The sequence below is a fragment of the Melanostigma gelatinosum genome, assembly GCF_949748355.1.
Source record: "Melanostigma gelatinosum genome assembly, chromosome: 5".
NCBI classification, from domain to species: Eukaryota; Metazoa; Chordata; class Actinopteri; order Perciformes; family Zoarcidae; genus Melanostigma; species Melanostigma gelatinosum.
This window is the reverse complement of record NC_136638.1, coordinates 19,792,771-19,814,451: the sequence shown is the minus strand read 5'-3', so window position 1 is coordinate 19,814,451 and position 21,681 is coordinate 19,792,771. Positions and strand designations below refer to the sequence as shown.

At 46.0% G+C, this 21,681-nt stretch overlaps 1 protein-coding gene across 6 annotated transcripts in view; it reads right to left on the bottom strand.

Moving 5' to 3' along the window:
- Window positions 1-21,681, bottom strand: part of fgf13a (fibroblast growth factor 13a) — a 75,602-nt gene that overhangs the window by 12,487 nt on the left and 41,434 nt on the right. For 5 of the 6 annotated variants that reach the window (XM_079268796.1, XM_079268794.1, XM_079268795.1 and 2 more), the window contains one exon: window positions 1,599-1,709. In XM_079268796.1, the coding sequence (XP_079124922.1) occupies window positions 1,599-1,709 (111 nt within the window). Of the gene's footprint in view, window positions 1-1,598; window positions 1,710-4,283; window positions 4,567-21,681 lie in introns of those variants that run through there. The other variant, XM_079268797.1, reaches the window with a different exon arrangement.

Genomic DNA, 21,681 nt, shown 5'->3' with positions numbered 1-21,681 from the left:
TGACAGAACCACAGATAAAAGGTGTTGTAGAACCTGTGTCACCTCCTAGAAACACCTGAGCACACTGAAGAGGCTCTCTGGCTGGGCTCAATAGGGTTACTTAAGGACAAATGTAAGGCTAAATGTAAGTTCAAATTAGTTTCACACTAGTAAGGATTAAAGTAAGAACACACATGTCTGTTCACTGTTAGGTAAAGGTATAGGAGATTCATGAGCAATTCAATAAAGGCGTTGTCTCAAATGTTGCTGACGGTACATTTTAAACACTGGGCATTTTAACAATCTTTGAAATCCGAACATTATGTTCGACATACAAAGATGAGGATTGAAAGCAAAACATGTTTGACACGACTGAGAATGGGCAGACTTTTGAACATTGAACAGTAACCTCTTTCACAGTTGCCTTACAGTCATACTCTTCTTTTTTTCTTTCTTTTCTTCACCCAGTGGGTTTGCTCAGTTGTGATGCAACATGAATGAACCAGTTTAAAATGGGAGATAAATCACTGGGATTCATGAGACTCATGAAACTTCTTTATTGTCAGATCCAAACGGCCAAGGCTTCTCAGCAAGCTACTGTAGCAAGGATCAAATGTGTGTGTGTGTGTGTGTGTGTGTGTGTGTGTGTGTGTGTGTGTGTGTGTGTGTGTGTGTGTGTGTGTGTGTGTGTGTGTGTGTGTGTGTGTGTGTGTGTGTGTGTGTGTGTGTGTGTGTGTGTGTGTGTGTCCTCTCCCACCATCACAAGACACCAGTAGCTCCAAGAGGACTGCGCTCTCCGTCACCATGGAGACAAGCGCACCCAGCGCCTAACAACGCTATTTTAGGAATGGTGCAAAGAGCTTCACTCTTCCTCCTTCCTCCACTTCAGCAGCACTCTTTAATTTTCCTTTCCAAATGCGGGACAGTTGTTATGTAAGTCAACAGAAAAGTGAGCCCTTGGAGACATGAAGGACAGTATTGTGTGTGTGTGTGTGTGGATGTAATTTCATTCCTTATCATTTCTACTGACACCGTGCTCTCTGTGTAGTACCGGTACTTTAACTTTATTTAGGAAACAAATTCCAAGGTGCAGGCACAGGGGATTTCACATCAGGTCACTTTCTGCTGTGTCGTCAGCTGTTCTGTTACTCTTCCATTGATCTCCTCTCTAATTTGTCCATTGGAAATCAAAGAGCTGGTGAGTGTCATGTCGGTGATAGCGACGTATCAACACAGAGTACATAAGACAAAACTGGCTCTCACAACAGTGTGTATGAGAGTAAAAAGACAACCATCATCAGTTTTAAGGTTGCTGTGACTTTGATTCGATAAGATTAACCACCACTCACTGCAGTGGCAAAGAAAAAAGTTTTCTCTGTGTTATGAACCAATACTTTTTTTTTTTTATCCGCAGGAGTTTCAACAGTGAAATTCTGCAAAGCTGCTCTGTCTCTCTCAAGTTGCCATAATGTTGATACTCTGTTAAATGGTACAGTCTATAATGCATCCTGTCTGTGGTACTACGAAATGACAGTAGCAAGGTGAAAGGTTCCACCTGGCCAACATCATAGCATGACGTTGGATGCATGATACAAACAAAATATTGGAGTGAAACTCACTGAAGCCATTGTCCTCCTCCTTCGTTCCATCAATGGTTCCATCCGCCTGAAGCTGCAGGTGGAAACCTTGTCGACTGTACAGCTTAGTCACGATCCCCTTTAGCTGGGGCTCTGTGGAAGCAGAGGGGACACAGAGACAGGAAGACACCAGAATGAAACACGGACTGTAGGAAGAAAAAAAAAAAAAAAAGAATGTAGCAATGAGATGTCACTCGGAGCTCTACAAGGACATTTTGAAGCTTCAGTTTTTGGGTCACGGCTTGCCGCCGTTTTGGAAAAGCCACAAAATCCAGTTCAGTCAAAGGGTAGTGAGGTTGAGTGGAGATGAGGTGGGACAAAAAGTAGCAGTTACGATGACTGTGATAGGCTGATGCAGTTGTCAATCGAGCAAGCAAGCATGATCATCACCAAAAACATGTCGGAGGAAGAATCTCATTCAACTATTAAAATCTGGCCCATATGCAGATTCCCACTGATCCTGTAGCCACACTTTTTATTGTACAGGGGGTGAACAACAAAGCAAGACGTCTGATGAATTGAAACAATTAAACATTTACACTTTAGTGAGCTGTAAGATCGACGCATTGATTGATAATAGTATTTCATTGGCAAAATGGTAAGACCTCCAGTTTTATGAATGCTGCTGCGTCTACAGTCTTTTCTCTGCAGCGGACCAGAGGTGACTAAAAAGGCTCCACAGAGATTTAGGACCACAGATGGACAAAAGCGAATAAAATCACATTTAAAAATGTCTTTGGAGGCGGAGCTTGTGGTGACTCGGTGGTCTAAGATGGCTGAGGACATTTCTTGTATGTCACACCCCGTTTCTCCCCCGAGGCTTCCCGTCACTCGCTGCATGTGAACTGTCCAGTAAAGGAGGATTTTAGAGAGAAAATATTTAAAAAAAAATCTCTTTGTTTCTTGAAAATCATAATAACTTGTTAAAAACAAATATCTAAATTACAATCAATTCAATCAAATCTTTGACGATTGAAGGCCATTAACATTTACTTGCAAATGATGCAGCTGTAGTGCTCAACGTTTGTCATATTTTTGACATAGAAAAGAAGGAGCTGTATTATTATTTTTTATCTCTGTTACTGCATTGGATTTAAAACGAGGACAAAATAGAATTATTCAATAAAAATAGTTATAGCTTTACTAATCAAATGAGCAAAGGCCAAATTAGACAATTAGTAGCAGCATAGAAAAGGACCTATAGTTTAAAAGACGTTTGAAGTGGCAGATCATTTACTTTAGAAGTGGCCGGGCAGCATGCCTGTGATACATCGGTGTAAGTCTGATAAGAGCTAAGTGCTCTCCATGGCCTGGTTACTGTCCCTGGTGGAGTGTCCTTTACTGTGGTCTACCACACCTTTCAGCTCTCCTTCCAATACCACCATGTCTTGCCTTATAGGGTTACTTTTGCTTCAGAGAAGGTTTATTCATTGTGTACACCAGAAATATTGTAAAACTTTGTACTTTTCAGGAGAACACTTTCACTAAAGAAATGTACATGTCAGCATGTGCCGTAAACACAGAAGGTCCCTGACGATGTGCACGCTGCATTACCCGGCAATGCAGCAAACTACATACGGAGTAAGTCACACGGACAACGCCTTCTTCTTGGTTGCTTCCTTCACAGGATGGAAATTGGAAGCGAGAGGGGTGCAAAGGTTTCAGAATAGTTGTGTTGTTGCTTAAAAATGAACCCTTATACTTCCAGATGCATCGTATACAGACTTACAACAGTTGGACATGAATGGGATTGAATAAAGTTTGGGAGAAAACTGATTTGCATCTTCGCCCCTTCGTCGTCATCATGTCCACACACAAAGAAAGTGACACAAGTGACAATAGGTGATCTTCGTGCCTGATGTGATCAGGTCAGATGTGCAGCTGTGGTCACATCTGTACTGGATTTGTCAGGTAGGGGGTGCTTTAGGCTACAAAGACAACACCACTGCAGTGAGAGTCCTTAAAGAGCATCTTGGCTCACATGTAATACTTGTATATAAAGTTATAATGCTCATCATTTCAACTCTGACAATCGGGTATCACGTATTGCTCATTATCTGCGCAGCATTTTTTTTCAGTTGGATACATATCTGCGACAAAACTTGACCAACATATGAGGAAATATATCTTTTGAGCTGAGTGAGGTCTGCTTAAAATTCTAAATGAAAGACCGACTTCTTTAAATCTATGGGGAAGCTTTTGTCTCTCTATATTTAAGTAGTACCCAAGGCTGCCATGTAGTAATAGTAATGCATTGCACACAGAACAAGTTAATCACCTGGTGAACTGATCATCCAGTGTAATTTGAAGAGTGAACAGTGACCCGTAAGTGACAGTGAAGTCTTCAGTGATTTTCCAAAATCCACTTAATAAGCACTTCTGTGTATTTTGTCCAGTGCGGCCTGAATAAGGGGACAGTGAAGAATGAAGTATCTGTTTAATATGTCCATCGGCAGGCTGAGATGCCAAAGAGGACTTCTCTGTGGACAAACTTCACAAGGGATTCTCCCACCAACCCCTGGCAGAGAGATTCATCTTATGAAATTTGCATAGAAATGGAGCAGTACTCAGTATATTCTCTGTCGTTAAAGAGTCATTTTTGAACTATTACGGCATCCTACAATAGATGGAAGACTTATTGATCCCGATGAAATTTGCACAACAGACCTGGTCGTCTCCTTCGCCTCTTCTTGGAGCCGAAGAGTTTGACCCGGGAGAAAACGTTCAGTCGGTTGGGTTTCTCACATGTCCCCTTGACTTTAGTGGGGCTGCTGACGCAGCGGAGGGCATTCGACTTCTCCCGCTCCCTCGCCTGCCTTTTCTGACGTATGAGGGAGCTCGCGATCGCTGCAGCCATCGCCAGCTTGGCTGCGCGCTGGAGACAACTTCAGCAGAAGCGTGAAAATGATCACCCAGAAAAAAAAACTGGATTCCGAAAGGCACACGTCCAAGACGCGGTGGTAACAAACGTGTTTGACAAGTGGACTCTTGACGAGTAAACGGTAAAATAGTCCCAGTGGTGCGGTAAAGCCAGTTAGATAATGTCCCAATAATCTTCTTTTTTTTCTCGCGAATTTAGGAGTTACTCAGGAATTGTCCGTTGTGTCTCCGAGGGACAAAAAAAAAGTCAAACTTAACAACAAATAAAACTCACACGCGCCACTGTGAAGCTGCACGAATACTATTCCCCCAGCACGTCGCATGTTTCTCCAACTCTATCATTTTCTCTGCACTCCAACAAAAACGCACAACCCCGGTCTCCGTGAGCGGGTTCCCATCATCCCTCCTAAACTACATGGCCGCGCACATGGTGCTCGGATAGGCAGGTGGTCGTGAATGAACCTCAGCGCGCAGCCAAAGGATGGAAACACCTGTTTGCAGAAAGCGGGAGTGTTTGCAGTGCTCTCTCCTCTCTTTCTCTAATCCCTCACTGCGGCTGCTAAGAGACTTAACACCGAGTTTTAGAAAGGCAACGCAGAGGATGTGAACGAATCACTTAAGAGATTCCATTTATTTTGTTATCTCTCTTTTGTTGAAGCGGGGCAACGGCGGCGGCAGCAGGCGCATCATTTTGGGTGCAGTATATCCGATAAAAGCGCAAAGCATCCCACCGACAACCGGTGGAGAGCAGGGAGTCTAACTAGTGAGCCACAAACTCAGTTAATGTGCACAGAGGATAACGTATCCATGCAGGCAGTCATATGGGGATAATTCATGGTGCATATCAAGAGAAAGGGGCGTCGATGTGGGGGTGGGAGTTGGCAAACAGGAGAAGGACGAGAGAGAGAGAGAGAGAGAGAGAGAGGAGGGATCATCTCCGATATTTTTTTATTTTCTATATTTTATCAGACTAGAGTGGACAGATAATTACGGAAAACGTAAAGAACTACTGGTAGCTACAGCTTGGTCGGTTTGGCTGTTACGAATTTCAAAAGACGAATCCCATGTGTCTAACTTGTGTGAGGGTGAACGTCCAGCCGTCAAAGATGATTTAAAAATGTAATTAAACGTATTCAATTGCCCGCTTTAGCGTGCAGATAACTGCGAGGGATGAAACAGCGTGTCGCACCAGACGCTAATGCAAGATGAGTAAAGTGCAATCAGCAGGGATTTAGTGGGAGGAAATAACAGAAACAGCCTCTAGCCGGCATCATAAATTCACATATAACTCATAATAATTATTTCCCTGCAAAATCTTAATACCCAATGCTATTCCACCATCAAGACGCCTATCACTAGGCTGCATTGTTAATGGGCCCCTACTGACAAATTATGAATTTACATAATGAAAAGGACAACTTAAAAGAGAGTGGTCTTTTACTGCTGTTTTGAACTCCAGAGCAAAAGTAATGTCCCGACACTGATGTCTGTGTCATCTCCACCAATGACTGCCTCATCGCGTGTGCTGTGCCTCAGTCCTGGACTGAGCCCAGCTAACCGCCTAGCCAATAGTGCCATCTACAGTCGTCAAGCCAAACTCTCGTAGTTGTTTTATTTATTTCTCCTGATTACCAATAAACTGCAGTAACACACCTCAAGATGATTTTTGCGTTGATTAAATATGAGGCGTCGCTTAGTCTGAATCGTTGCGGAATAGAAGTAAATGTAGGAAAGAGCTCTTTAAAACTAAACAAATAAAATATAAAGCTCAAACAAGAATAGACATAAAGACTCCAACCAAACGGCGTCAACACTCCAGAGCAAAACAGGGAAGAGATAAAGAGCTCAAACTAAAGCCACTTCAGCACCACGGACAGCTCCCAAGGTGGTTAAACTGAGCAGTGCCAAGAAAATCACGACTGTATCAACAGAATAATAAAAGAAAACATCAACTACATTTTTACTTACGACCACTTTGGAAGCCTTTTCTCAAAAACACGATGAATATGAAGTAAAAACAAGTGCAGCGTGCATTCAAAGAGACAACAGCAGCCTACCTGAAACAGCTTTTCTCAACGGGAAACTCATGATTGTCTACAGCGAAGCCGAAGCGGTGAATGGGATACTTGCAGTCCTTTTGGGTGGTGAAGTGAAGGCGAGTCTACATCCAGCAAAGTTCAAACCACAGACAGACAACTGTCAGAGGCGTAGTGGGAGACTAAAGCATCGAGGCGTGGCTATCAACAGGAAGATCATTTCAGGACATTAGCGACATGCCATTATGACTTTTCTAAAATGCTCATTAAACATTCATTTAGAGGTCTTGTTGATCCGGCCAAACACGGCGTGTGTTTACTGTATATCGCTGCGCGGGCTGAAGAAAAGTGATTGAAAATGCCGGCTGAGCTTGTACTTCCTTCTTGGGGCAGGGAAGACTAGGCTCTCATGTTACAAAAAAATGCTGTAAAATGATCCGATAATGCGTCGACTAAACTGGTTATACAGGCCGGTCCACTTTCGACCGAGGAACATATCGATGTACAATCAACTGAGACAACATGCATTCGGTAATGTGTTGATACAAAGACAATTCTTTCTTCTTCTGCCTTTTCCCCCCCCTCTCAAATCACCCAGTAAATTCTGAAATTTACCAAATATGGCATGCTATTTATCTGCATCTGCGCATATATTACTGTCAATACAACTGCATGGAGCGTGGTCTCTTGGCTTGCTTGTACAGCTCAATGTCGTATTACTGCAATCATGTAAGGCATGTCATTAAATGTAGAGTATCTCTTTGTGACGGATGTATTGCTGCAGTCAGTGTAGAAATGATAGACTGCTAAACAGCGAGCTTACAGTAGGTACTTGTGAGGGTTAGTGCACTCAAGTGACATGCTTAACGTTGAACACTAGAGGGAGCAAGTGGACAGGCTATCGAGAGCAGCAGATTCAGAAAACGTTTTCGACACGGCGTCTCTACAGAGCTTCAGGACTTAAATCAATGATTTAATCACACTTTTTGATGTTGATCTATTGACATCAAATTAGCGTGTTACTCTTTGATCTTTGACCGACATCACCGTACCATGCAAATGTGTTTAATTTATTGTAGAGCTAATAGTTGTGAATCAGAAAATGTCCTCATACTAGTACAGTCCACCACTATCCATCGAGTCTCTGGAGATGCAGAACCACAGTCTCTTCCTCTGCCCTTCAGATTACTACCGAGCAGCAAACACAGAATGTGGAATCAGGCACTTGAGTACTATATATTTACAGCTACAAATACCTAATCAATGAAGTTACCACTGCAAAGAAAAATGATATTTAACTCAGAGATTGATGACATGTGGAAGAAAGCTATTTTTGTGATTACGTACTGAAACTAGAATATACATAGTTTATGGATCAATACCAATGTATTGACTTTGGCTTAAATAACACAAGGAATACTGTAGAGATACAAATATTTGTTTTCCAGTTTGCTGACGTTGATGTTCTCACTAATGGCATAGAGGGAGTCAAGCTTTTTACACACAGTGAGAAAAGATGGTCACCAAAGTTGTTTCAATGTTGAACTGGGTTTTATAGAATCAGTATTGTAATCAGTAATGCACAATTTCCTCATTTCCTTCCATCTCTGTCTTGAGCTCACAGGAAACTGTATCTAAGATGGAGTCAGTAGAGGCGATTAAGCGGCTCAATATTTGCAAACCTACACTGCAAAAGATCCAATATTTTGTAACCAAACAAAAGAAGATTCAGGAAACACCTTTCAGCAAACTGAAAGGAATGTCTGTCTCGCTGTTAGTGCCGTTCTTAGCAGCAGCCGAGCAATGATGGAGGAGGAATAATACAAAATAAAAGCATACAATAGCACAAGTGGAACTGGTGAGATAAGTACAGGAGAGAAACGTTTTATGTTTCAAATAGACAAGGTGTTTCAACAGAAATAGTATAAATCATACGCATTTGTTGTATCCTAACTTCTTCAGTATCATCTGTAGTCTCTGAAGAAAATATAGCTCTAGCCCCCTTTAATAGTTTTGCAAGACAAAAGTGGATGATAGCTATATTTGCCTCATTTGAAGTCTACCACACATCTAAACTGAGCTCGTTTTACAAGTGGAAGTTGGCAGCTGACGAGTTCATGAACTATGCTTTCAGAAATCAGATGAGAGATAACGTACCCGCCTCTGGTTTCATCCAAATTCAATAAACACAAGTGACCTCTGTAACCTACACCTGTAGTCACTGTTAATAAGACTGGCAAGGACATTCATCTCACACACACACACACACACACACATACTGCCCCTGTGCGCTGTGTGCTTTGGTTGCTTGTGTAGCAATACGCCACGGGCACATTAATTACTGTAGTGCTCCAGAATGCCAGTCTACTGTGGCCTCCCGGGGGCACCTTCACTGTACTGCACTCTCTCTCTCTCACACACACACACACACACACACACACACACACACACACACACACACACACACACACACACACACACACACACACACACACACAGTGAGAGAGTGTGTTTTGCAATATGCTCAAATGTATAAAATTATTGAAAGTCCAAGTTTAGATTTGATAAACTTCATACTTTCCTGCTAAAAAGGATGTTTAAAAGGCAGAACTGGGGAAAAAGTGTTCTTCCGTAAGTGCTGTCACAGCGAGGCCTCAGAGGTAGTGTTTACTCCTCCTCACACTGTTAGCTGTTCAAACATAGTCCTACGAACATCACCTGTCAGTCTGCAAACACACCTAACCGTGCAAGGTCCCGGCACTGTGCTGCTCTCTCCATCTCTAGCCACTGGAGGGCAGAGCTCCAAAGTAAAAGTGTGCAAAGTAAAAGCGTCTGCTGCTGCCAACGTTGAGCCCCGTGTTGACCTTATGTGTTGTTAAATATAACCAAACGATTAAAGCTATCGCGTCTTATTAATAACCCCAGGCTATCATGATAACACCTTGCGTTGAATGAATTTTTTTAATTCATAGAGAAAAGTGGCCTCCAAGGGCAAACACTGAATATATGGCGAGGTTAACCTTGCTCGTGGTGTAATTGAGGGCAAAGTTGCATACTAAGACTGTGCCACTGATTGTATTGAGATATTAAATCTCCAAGTAGATACATATCTTAACATTGGAAGATACATATCTTAACATTGGAATCTCCAAAAGCAGTGTTTATATTTGAACCTCTTGTTACAGAGCGAGGTGAAAAGGGAACGATCTCTGATGAGCTGCTGCTCAAACCGTTCAGCCCTTTGGCAGCGCTCTGCTCGCTCTCTGCTCTTTGTGCCGTTACAGTAAATCCACCACAGCAGCAGCAGCAGCTTGCCGCATGCTCGGCCACCAATGCCATAGTGATACCACGCTTTACCATGGAGACTGCACATACGTAAGAGGGTGTGTGTGTGAAAGAGAGAGAGAGAGAGAGGATGTACGTTGGGCATGGGGGTTGGATGCTACAGAGCAAGAAACCATAACTCAAGGTTCCAGTATAGGGGATACAATACAGTCATGGCTGACTGCAACGGTCATGTGATCCATCCCACCCCTTTAAGAACCAGAGAGCTGTGTTCGAGACATGAAAGCAAGGAGTCAGTCGACTGAAAATACAGAGGACATTAGTCCCATTAATTCTCCCAGCATGTAAAACGAAAGTTACGGACGTAACTACGGTTCTATGAATCCTGGATGACCGCCAGAGGCAGTGCTTAACACTGGATGTATCCCGTCTCGCGCATGCGCAGGTCGAATATTTATATCAACAAAGTCACGTGTGACCTCGGATGACCACCGTCATCTATAAGTTCCGGTGTCATCCTGAGCTCAGTCCTATGGAATCTTCTCGCGAGTTCACGGGATTCCGAGTGACCAAGAACTCTGGCGGTCATCCAGGATTCATAGAACCGTAGTTACGTCCGTAACTTTCGTTCTATTTCATCCTTACTGACCGCCAGAGGCAGTGCTTAACACTGGATGACTTATACCAAAAGAGTCACGAGGAAGCACAGTAACTACCCCTTATAGCTCCGGCAGAGAAAATTGGCCAAGAACCCTCCCCAGTGGGTGAGGGCCGGCAACGTTAACTCTGTAGTGTTTGGTGAATGTGCTCGGCGATGCCCATGAGGCCGCCGCACATGTATCCCCCACAGGCACACCACTCAGGCTTGCCCTCGGTGTGGAGACACTCTTGGTAGTGACCCTTCACCCCGGATGGCCGAGCGCAGCCGCTCGCCTTGTATGTATCGGCAATGGCCTCCACTATCCAGTGGGACAGGTGCCGTTTTTCCTTTTTTCCTTAAAAAGGAGCACAGCCCTTCTTAGGCTCACCATAACTGACTATGCAGGCGGTGGCTGCCATATAAGCTCTGAGGGCCCACACTGGGCACAGCAGCCTTGACCTCTCCTCTCCCGATGGGGGAGGGGGGGGGGGTCAACTTTGCCAGCTGGATAGGCCGGTTTATATGTGACCGTATCCACCCCCTTGGGAGAAACACTGCCTTAGGCCAGAAAGTGACACCCAAGCCATCTGAGTTCCACCTCAGACATGATTCTTCCACTGATAGGGCATGCAGCTCGCCCCCACATTGAGCTGAATTGACAGCAAGGAGAAAACCGTCTTGCTGATAGCCATCTAGGCTCCGCCTGTGCCAGGGGTTCAAAAGGACAAGCATAAGCTGTCCAGTACCAAGGGTAGGTCCCATGCAGGGGAGACCGGCCCTTATCCAGGAGAGACTGTAGAAACTCAGTACAGCAGGCACGGGGCGCTGTACTGGGACCTTGTTCTGAGCCGCACACTAGTCGGAGAACAGCTTCCACCTGTTTCTTGTACTGCAGGCAGGTAGACCGCGCACTGGCATTCAGAATAGTCCGTCAGACTGGTTCTATGCAGCCACTCAGCATCCGGTCGGGCCCTCCCGTGACCCCTAATTGAAGGCGGCAGGGATTGGAATGCCAAATCCGACCCTCTAGTTGCGACAGGAGATCCCTCCTGTCGGGGAAGAACTCTGACAAGCTTACAGCAAAAGCAGAGGGAATGGTGGAAAGGCATAAAGAAGATCCTCTGGCCACGTGTGAGCCAGGGCATCTTGACCCAGAGGGCTGGTCCTCCGTCAGGGAGACCCAGTGGGGGCAGTGGGTCGACACGTCTGGCTGCAGCCGCCACTCTCCCGGTGGAGGCTTGTAACGGAACAGGAAAACCACAACCTTGTTCCATTCTCCTGGTGGGTACATTGCCCACAGGCTGGTCAGGCGAGGGGCCTCCCAAGTCAGAAGGCCACGGTGATCCCCGTAGCAACTTCTGCAGATCTGGTGCCCCATCGATAGTTCATGGGAAATCACAGCAGAGGTGCTGTCCACCGGACAAGCACATGCTTTCCCTTCAACATGGAAGGAAGTGCTCGAGCGCTAGCTCTAGAACCTGGACCTGCGGTCTTTCAGCAGACAACTGCCCCCAGGCTGTCCCGTTCTGTCACCCTGCACCCGCCTTGAGAGGCAGGTAACTGTTGTGACAATCTCCTGGTGGAATGGAACCGAGCCCCTGGGGCTCGGTTCCTGGGACACTGTTCGCCAGATATGCACTCCCTCCATGGGGATAGTGAATAGATGAATAGACACTGTTTCGATAATATTATTGCCCTGTATCTGTGCCACTTGGCATCCAAGTGAAGGCTGTTCAGCCATCCGCACTGGGGCGACAGACAGGCCCTCATAGGGCCACCCTAATGAAGGTTATGCTCTGAGAAGGGCTCAGGTAGCTCCTCTCCATGTTCACCTTGAGGCCTACCGGGCCACGTGAGAGAAGGCGAGCAGTGTCCTGTGGCGCCTGAAGCCGGGACGGCGCCTAGGTCAGCCAGTCGTCTAAGTACGGCAGTATGTTCACGCCCTGCGATTGCAGGGGGAAAGGACAGCAGTAACACACTGTGGACACCCATGGGGAGATGGGAGAGTCCGAACCAGGACTGAAAGTTGTGGTGACGCACCATGGGAACAGGCGTCGATAGACGTGCACCACTCTCCCTTGGAAATCCGCTGATGGGAGAAAGAACCCTGACAGCCGGCCTGGAGACATCTCCTGGCACCCCTGCCGGGGGGGACGGGGACGTAAGTAGGGTTGTATAGGTAGCGGTCCGGCCTCTCAGCAGGACGCCGAGGCCTGTTGCGCTACTAGGGTAAGCTGGAGGCTGAGAAACGGCCTTGTGGGCCAAAAATGGGACCCCTAGGTCTGGGGGTGCAGGCATGTCCCTGCAAAGACCAGAGAACTGCTGCCAGGTCTGGCTAGCTCTAACAGTCCGCTGAAGCGCCTGTACAGCAGCTGACTCGAACAGCTCACCAGGCTCCACTGGGACAGTATGGAGGGTCCTCCTACATGTCTCAGATAGGGGTGACTGCGCCAGCCAAACCTGGCGGCGAGTCTGAACCAGGGTGGACATCATCCATCCACGTTCCCTCGATATGAGCGCAAACGCCTGCAATGAAGCATCACTGAGCAGAAGCGTCGAAGTAGCCCACTGCAGAGAATCTGCGAGGGAAAGCATGAGGTGGGAGAGGGAGTTGTCGATACGGTGCACAGCGCTGCTGTGTCCTAAGCCCTGGATAGCAGGTTATCTTTGACCCGACATTGGGTCGAGGGCACCTGGCATCGGGCCTCAGAGTCTCCTCAGGGGAAACTGATGGACGCCATAGTCGTCGAACTGGCTGGCATACGTGCAAGGCCAGATTTGCCACCTCCTGCATGGTCTGATGTAAGGCGGGAGAGAGCCCTGGTGTCTCCACCATGCACGCAACTCCCTCAGATATTCCTCGGAGGGAGGAACAGAAAAGGTGGTGAGGGCGGGAAGGTGCCTGAAGAAGGCACTCACAGGTGGATGCTCCAGCTGCTGTGTATGCCCGGCGTGCAAGCGCCATACCAATGACCAGGGTAGGTTGGTCTGGATTCAGCTGCCCTGACAGGGGGAGGTAGACCTCCCGCATCAGGTGTTCCACTTCGGCCAGCCTAGCAGACCTTACTGCTCAAGGCGTGATGCCGCAGGTCCTGCCTGGGTTCTCCCTGCTAGGGCAAGAGGTCAGGGCCGTCCTCCGGCTGAAGAGGAGCTATACAGGTCCTACAGCCGGGAGAGTTGAACATGGCCGCGATTCTGGTGGAACCCTTGTCCCACTAGTTTATGCGGAATTCCCAATCAGTCCGAGCGAGAGCGCTCTGCTGAAGGTTGAGAGAACAGGCAGGGGGCAGTCAGTGGCGAGTGATCCTTCGGACACTCTTCCCTTAGCCAGCCGCTGCGGATATTGGTGACCCACCAGTTAGCCTGAGCGAGAGCACTCTGCAACTGCGGAAACAGGTCAGGCAAAGTCCTTATAGTGAGAGGGGCGAGGACACTCTCTAAGCCCACTCTCTTCACTAAGATAGTTGCTGCAGATATTAGTGTCCCCCCAGTTAGCTTGAGCGAGAGCACTCTGTTACCGTAAAAACGGACAAAACAGACCACAGTCCGTACAGTGAGAGGGGAGCGAGGACACTCTTCACTAAGATAGTTGCTGCCGATATTGGTGTCCCACCAGTTAGCTTGAGCGAGAGCACTCTGCCACTGTGGAAACAGGTCAGGCAAAGTCCTTATAGTGAGAGGGGCGAGGACACTCTTCACTAAACTAGTTGCTGCCGATATTGGTGTCCCACCAGTTAGCTTGAGCGAGAGCACTCTGCTACTGTGAAAAACGGACAAAAAGAACACAGTCCTTACAGTGAGAGGGGAGCGAGGACACTCTTCACTAAGACAGCTGCTGCAGATATTGGTGTCCCACCAGTTAGCTTGAGCGAGCGAGAGCACTCTGCTACTGTGGAACAGGTCAGGAAAACAGTTCTCCTAGTGAGAGGGGAGCGAGGACACTCTCTTCACTCGGATAGTTGCTGCAGATATTGGTGCCCCACCAGTTAGCTTGAGCGAGAGCACTCTGCTACTGTGAAAACTGACAAAAAAACCCACAGTCCTTACAGTGCGAGGACACTCTCCACTTGGACAGGTGCTGTAACTCTTGGTGTGCTACCAGTTAGCCTGAGCGAGGGCACTCTGCTAACTGATATCCGCTACCGATATGTCCATAATGTTTACAACAATCAATGGACACACAGAGTATTAGCTTAGTCTAGTTAGCCGGAGCGAACTCGACAGCCGTAATGCGTCAAAACCATCAATGGGCACAACCTCAATGTTGATTTAGTATAACTAGCATTCACCGAGTTAGCCTGAGCGAGCACATTCCGCTAACTGTGATCGTTGTAATGCTACAAAGTTGATGGCCACAGCCCCAGTACCAGCTTTGTTTATCTAGTTTCCCACTGAGTTAACCTGAGCGAGGACGCTCTGTTAACTGTGACAGCCGTAAGGATACAAAGTTGCTGGACGCAGTCCCAGTCTCAGCTTTTGTTTAGCTAGTTTCCCACTGAGTTAACCTGAGCGAGGACGCTCTGTTAACTGTGACAGCTGTAAGGATACAAAGTTGATGGCTACAGCCCCAGTATCAGCTTTGTTTAGCTAGTTTTCCACTGAGTTAACCTGAGCGAGGACGCTCTGTTAACTGTGACAGCCGTAAGGATACAAAGTTGATGGACGCAGTCCCAGTATCAGCTCTGTTTAGCTAGTTTCCCACTGAGTTAACCTGAGCGAGGACGCTCTGTTAACTGTGACAGCTCTGTTAACTGTGACAGCCGTAAGGATACAAAGTTGATGGACGCAGTCCCAGTATCAGCTTTTGTTTTAGCTAGTTTCCCACTGAGTTAACCTGAGCGAGAACGCTCTGTTAACTGTGACAGCTGTAAGGATACAAAGTTGATGGCTACAGCCCCAGTATCAGCTTTGTTTAGCTAGCCAGCTAGCATCCAAGTTAGCCTGAGTGAAGACACTGCTAACTGCGGATTACGTCAGATGTAAAGATTAAATCTCCATGTACACAACGCCAATGCGGACTAGTGTCTCACAAAGTTTGCCTGAGCAGGAACACTCTGCTAACTGTGATAGCCGTAACACTGTGAAGGGCGGGCCGACAGCGTAATTCTACGCTCTCGTTAGCGCGCCACTCGATTACTAGAGCGGAAGCGCTCTGCCAACCGTGGAACAAACAACTGTTATAGAAAACAATGTTAATCGATCTTACCGATTGCTGTCATCACGACTTAGCTGACCCTTATCAGACTGGTGACGACCGATGATAGGGGCGGCCACCAGTCCGGGGCTCGATGTCCGAACGGCGAACACACCGTTCCCTCCGAAGAGGGACAGCTCGTCGCAGCCTTTGGAGGGCGAGAGAACCGCAACTCCGACCGGTAGTCACAAGGCTACAGCGACGAGCTCTAATATGTCTTGATCGTAGACACATCCTTGTTTAAGCTACCATGGTAGCTAACCTGCGACGCGAGAAGAAAAAAAGGACTGAGCTCAGGATGACACCGGAACTTATAGATGACGGTGGTCATCCGAGGTCACACGTGACTTTGTTGATATAAATATTCGACCTGCGCATGCGCGAGACGGGATACATCCAGTGTTAAGCACTGCCTCTGGCGGTCAGTAAGGATGAAATAGAACGGGATGATCTCCACCTTGGGGACAAAATGTGGAGAGAAAGTGGCCACAACCCCACCATGGAAGCTAAAAAATCTGTTACATGTCACATCTTTTTATATGCTGTAACTCGTGTGTTTTTATCCAAGTGTCAGAGTTTTACCATATTTAGTCACAGGGTAAATGTTTTTTAGTGGCAGTGAAAACATCATGAGACTCATCTATTTTTAAACATCACTGCTGTATTAATAGACCTGTGTGTGTGTGTGTGTGTGTGTGTGTGTGTGTGTGTGTGTGTGTGTGTGTGTGTGTGTGTGTGTGTGTGTGTGTGTGTGTGGCAGTCTGCTCCTCATTAAATCATCATAAAATCTCGCTTTACATCACCAAAACTAATTAGGAGCAGAAAAACGCAGTGCCTGCCATATTTCATTTAACCTCTCACCTTTTTGTATAACAACTGGCTTCAAAGTCCTTGTCGACTGATCAGCGCTGCCATAGTTTCTCTCTCACGGATAAAAACAATGGAGATATTTTTGTTTCCCAAGTGAAAGGAACAGCATTGTACTTCATACATCAAGAGAAGCTAAATATGGCACTGAAACAGAGCTGAAACAGCTTCAGGAGCTGAGCATCTGCCAGACACATTGTGTCTCTCTGCTTGATCGTGATACAAATGGACGAGGAGGTGCACTGCTGAGTAATGTGCTTCCATTAGATGTGTGTATGGCAGGCATGTCCAAAGTCCGGCCCGCGGGCCAATCACGGCCCGAGGTCAGATTTTATACGGCCCGCGCCTTCTGTCTTAAAATGCATTATTTATGGCCCGCCAGCACAGTCAAAACGGAATGAATAAATCATACAAATTCAACATGCAATTCCTATTTTTACCTCATGGTGGCAGCACCACTCTGTAACTGTCTGGCTGTTTGAAATTGGCTCTGACCCTTGAACTGTCATGGCTACGGCAAGTAAAAAAAGGAAAGTCGATAACGAGGGCCGCCGCTTCCAGGAGAGGTGGAGATCGCAATATGTTTTTCACCGAAAACCGAAACAACTGTGTCTCCCTAATTTGTCATGAGACTGTTGCCTTGTTTAAGGAATATAATGTAAAGAGACACTACGAGACCAAACGTGCTAATGCTACAACAAGCTATCAGAGAGTGTCTGTGCTAGAAAAGTGAAGCAACTCCAAGATAACTTGGCCACACAGCAGCGGTCCCTTTCACATGAAAACATCATCAAAGTAAGCTGCGGAGTGGCCGTGGTAATTGCTAAACATGACAAACCTTTTACGGAATGTGAGGTTATCAAAGACTGTGTTATGAAAATAGCAGAAAACATTTGCCCCGAGAAGAAGACAGAGTTTGCTAATGTTTGCCTGGCTCGTAACACTGAAGAGCTATCATCAGATACGAAGAGACAACTTGATTTTTTTCGTTAGCCTGTTTCATGTGTGTTGAATTTAAATGTCAGACAACTTTTCATCACCCTCACAAAGTCATATTTAAGATTGTCTTGAGGTGAGAATATTGATCGGTTCCTATGTAATTAGCTTTTAGATGGCTTGTTCTTTGTTATCCGACGTTCAAGATGTGAAAGAAAGGCAGAATAGTTGAGATTTGTTCACATTGCTATTTGCTGTCATTGAAAATAAAATGACAAAATAACAATGCATGTATAGGCTACTTGTATTGTTTAAAATAATGTCAGCAGGGACTGTTGGCCCTTGGGCATTTTCACATTATCAAATCTGGCCCTCTTTGAAAAAAGTTTGGACACCCCTGGTGTATGCAATCCGGCCCATCACTGACAAATGAAAGAGTCAAAGTGTGATGGTGGAAGAACAAGAGGTTTATGATCATCTCAGAGAATGACTTTTCAAATCCTCCTTCATATAACATATATATTCATGCACTTATTTCATTTTGTAAATATAATTTTTTGACCAATAGTTGCTGCTATTGTGATTATAATAGGTCACTGTTTATATGTTTCTCTTCAACCTGCACTTTCAATTAGAAACTTAACAATTCACAATTATTTACTTAATTTTATTTCATTTATTTGTGTTTATTTTTTTTTATTTTTTTTATCATCTTGTTATGTAGTTGTTTGTAATGTTTAATGTTCTGTGTTCTATATGCTCTCTTGCATTGTTAAAATAAAATATAAAAAAAATTTAAAAAAATAAATAAAAAAAATAAATAAAAAAAATAAATAAAATTAAAATTAAAAAAAGCCTGGCTCCACAATCGGTCTCTTCTTACTTCTGCTGCATGTGAAGTACATCATTTAGCTGGGAAGCATGCTGTGGGCTTTCACATGCCATAGCTTGTGTGTGTGTGTGTGTGTGTGTGTGTGTGTGTGTGTGTGTGTGTGTGTGTGTGTGTGTGTGTGTGTGTGTGTGTGTGTGTGTGTGTGTGTGTGTGTGTGTGTGTGTGTGTGTGTGTGTGTGTGTGAGTGTGTGAGTGTGTGAGTGTGTGAGTGAGTGAGTGAGTGAGTGAGTGAGTGAGTGAGTGAGTGAGTGAGTGCGTGAGTGCGTGCGTGAGAGAGCGGCTGTAATGACGTGGAGAAATCTCAATCAGAGGCACCAAACGGTGTGTGAAATGGCCAGAGTTCAGACAGCAGCCTGCTCAGAATGACTAATGCCGGACCAGTGATGTGCTCGTATCCCCCCCCACCCCCCCACCCCCCCAACACAAGACTGTAAAGCTACAGGCAACAGAGGCTCCCTGTTTCTCTTACACTCCATCCCCAGCTGACCCTTCATTTGCTATCAAAATTTAAAAAAAGATGTGGACTGTTCACAATACTTTACTAAAATAAAAACCTCCAGGCCAAAGAGCCTGAAGCTGATTCTCTCTGACAATAACAAAGTCTGGCTTGTCTTCTTAGCAGGAATATGAAAAAGAAGCAGGTTTATTCAACACTCAGGATCGGTTCTGAAACATCAATGAGATGATGTCAGCAAGCGATGCGCTTTTGTTTGGGCCACGAATGGAAATTGAAATGTAATATCTGTGGGTGCACTTGTGTGTGGACGTGTCTACCGATCTCATGACCCTGCAGTTCTCAGGTCCCCTGGGGGATTGTGGGTGAATCATAGCCGATGTTGTCATACGCCGGAGGAGGGTGGCTGATAGTCCCTGTGACCGATTGCTGTGTGTGGAGATAAACATGCTTTAAACAGCAGCGGGTTCTTATGGTGCGTTCACACCGGTCGCGTTGATTTTTTGACGCGCGTCGAGATTACATACAAAGTCTATGCACAGACGCGATGAGACTGGCGCGCCGCGATTTTGCGATGGCGCTGCACGTTGGACGCGTTATTGCAGTGCGGTGGACGCGGTGGAGGCGTTGGACGCCGCAAAATCGCCAACGCGCGAGTTGAAATTTTTCAACTTCAGCGACATAATCGCGTGACGCTGTGGCGCGATAGCCTATCAGCGTTGAGTTGCTCCCCCTGTCGTCACTGGCTTCCTGCCGTTGTTGAATCAGGAAATAAATCCTGTCGCCGTCTGTGTTCACCCAGAGCTCTACGATACCTCATATCAATAGAGACCGGACCAAACTATGTGTATGCATGTGTGTGTGTAAACCATACGGTACAAACAATAAATAGACGCTGCCGTATTTACGTCTACGTGACGTTATTGAGTGCTGGTGGAGCTGCTACGATGTTAGCATAGCCTAGCACCGATCCATCAGAGCTCCATTGAGAAGACCAGTAACCTACAAATCGGTATCATTACGTAGTTATTTCGGAGTCCCTTTTTGTCGGAGAAGACAAGTACAAATCGGCATCATTACGTAGTTATTTCGGAGTCCCTTTTTGTCGGTTTATTGCCGTTGAATCACAGCCAAATCAGTTTATTTTGTGTTCCTACAGCTGTAGTAAACAGCGACCGGTGGCTTGCTAGACACAGTGAATACAGCTCGATACAATCCACGGAGCTCCTCTGAACAGACATGACGGCGTTTGGCATTCCGATGTTTGAGGGACTTCCACAACACGTACAAAGCAGCAATTGTCCTTATTCCTGTCATGGTTGACGGCGGAAAACAATGGCGGCCAGATCGAGGCTTCCAGGACGATAAACCACGCCCCCTCTCCGGCGCTACGAGATTTTGCGGCGACCGGTGTGAACACGACCGGCGGCGCGTTGGACGCTTTTTTGCAGTGCGTTGGACGCTTTTTTGCAGTGCGTCAAAAAATCAACGCGACCGGTGTGAACGCAGCATTACAGAACATTGTGAGGTCCATTGTGAGCAAATTCCAGGCTTACGGCAATTTCATTTAGTACATGTTGCCTTTTTCTGGTTCACCACAGCGCACAGTGTCCAATGCCACATTACTTTTCCATCAGCTAGCTGAGGCAGAGTGATTGGAAGATAAGATCATGCAGCAGGATGTATGCGCACATAATTCAACTAGCACACATACATACATGCATAGTAGACACACACACACACACAGGCAGCCAGACCGCCAAATCTAATATGAATCTCTAAATGCCCGTTATCGGAACAACATCCACTATCCATCATTGCCAGTATCACAACAGGAGGTAGCCGGAGGAGGAAATCAAGTGCAAGAGATGCTCCCATGCCAAAAACTGGATGATTGAGCAGCAACATGTTTGACTCTTAGACGGCGTCTCGATGGAAGCAGTCCTTTGCCAATATCCATCACGGTGGGAAAGCTGCAGAGAGACCATAAACAACCACATCACTTTTATTCTCTTTTAAGTTATCCCTACTCGAACTAACCAGAACACACACACACACACACACACACACACACACACACACACACAGGAGATGGGCTCTCGCCACAGTGAAGAGGGACATCTGGTATCAAAGAGGAATCAAGGAAGTGTGCTGCAGCCAAAATAAAGCAGCTCAGACTCTCTGAAAGTTTGTATTAATACCGCCGTGCTAATTATACCCCGTCTAGCAAGAGCAGTCTCAGTCCCAGAATACAGTAAGTGAAGTGATGTTGTCCTACATATCCTCTCCAGTATGACACATCAAGGAAGGGGATGGAGCGAGATTAAAGGCATCATCTCCGACACCAGCTGGCTTAAACTGTCTGCTTACCGACGGAGACACAAAGGAACGCTCTGAGACGGGCACGAGGTCACGCTCGCTTCTTTTTTAAGAGTTTCTAACTTAGGACACATTGTTGTCTTAGTTGATGGACGCTTTTTTAGCGAGGATGATAAAAAGCTAAAACTATACTACTCTTGAAACTAAAACTGTAGCTGACATGCTGTCTTGCTTTATAAATGGCGAGTATGCACGGTCTTAAAGGGGCAGTGCACCCCAGAATCAGAAATACCGGTACATATTTTTCCTCTTTCCTGTCGTGCTATTTATCAATCTATGTTGTTTTTGTGTGAGTTGCAGAGTTTCTGAGGTATCTGCCGAAGAGATGTCTGCCATATCTCAAATATAATGGGTTTGAGGCATCCGGCTTGTGGTGCTCAAAGTCCCAAAAAATATAAAAAAAACAACAATGTCTCCTTCCAATAAATTATGACCCGGTTTCTCAAGAAAATCCACAGACCTTGTTGTGAGCAGTTTCATAGAACCTAAATAGTTCCAGAGG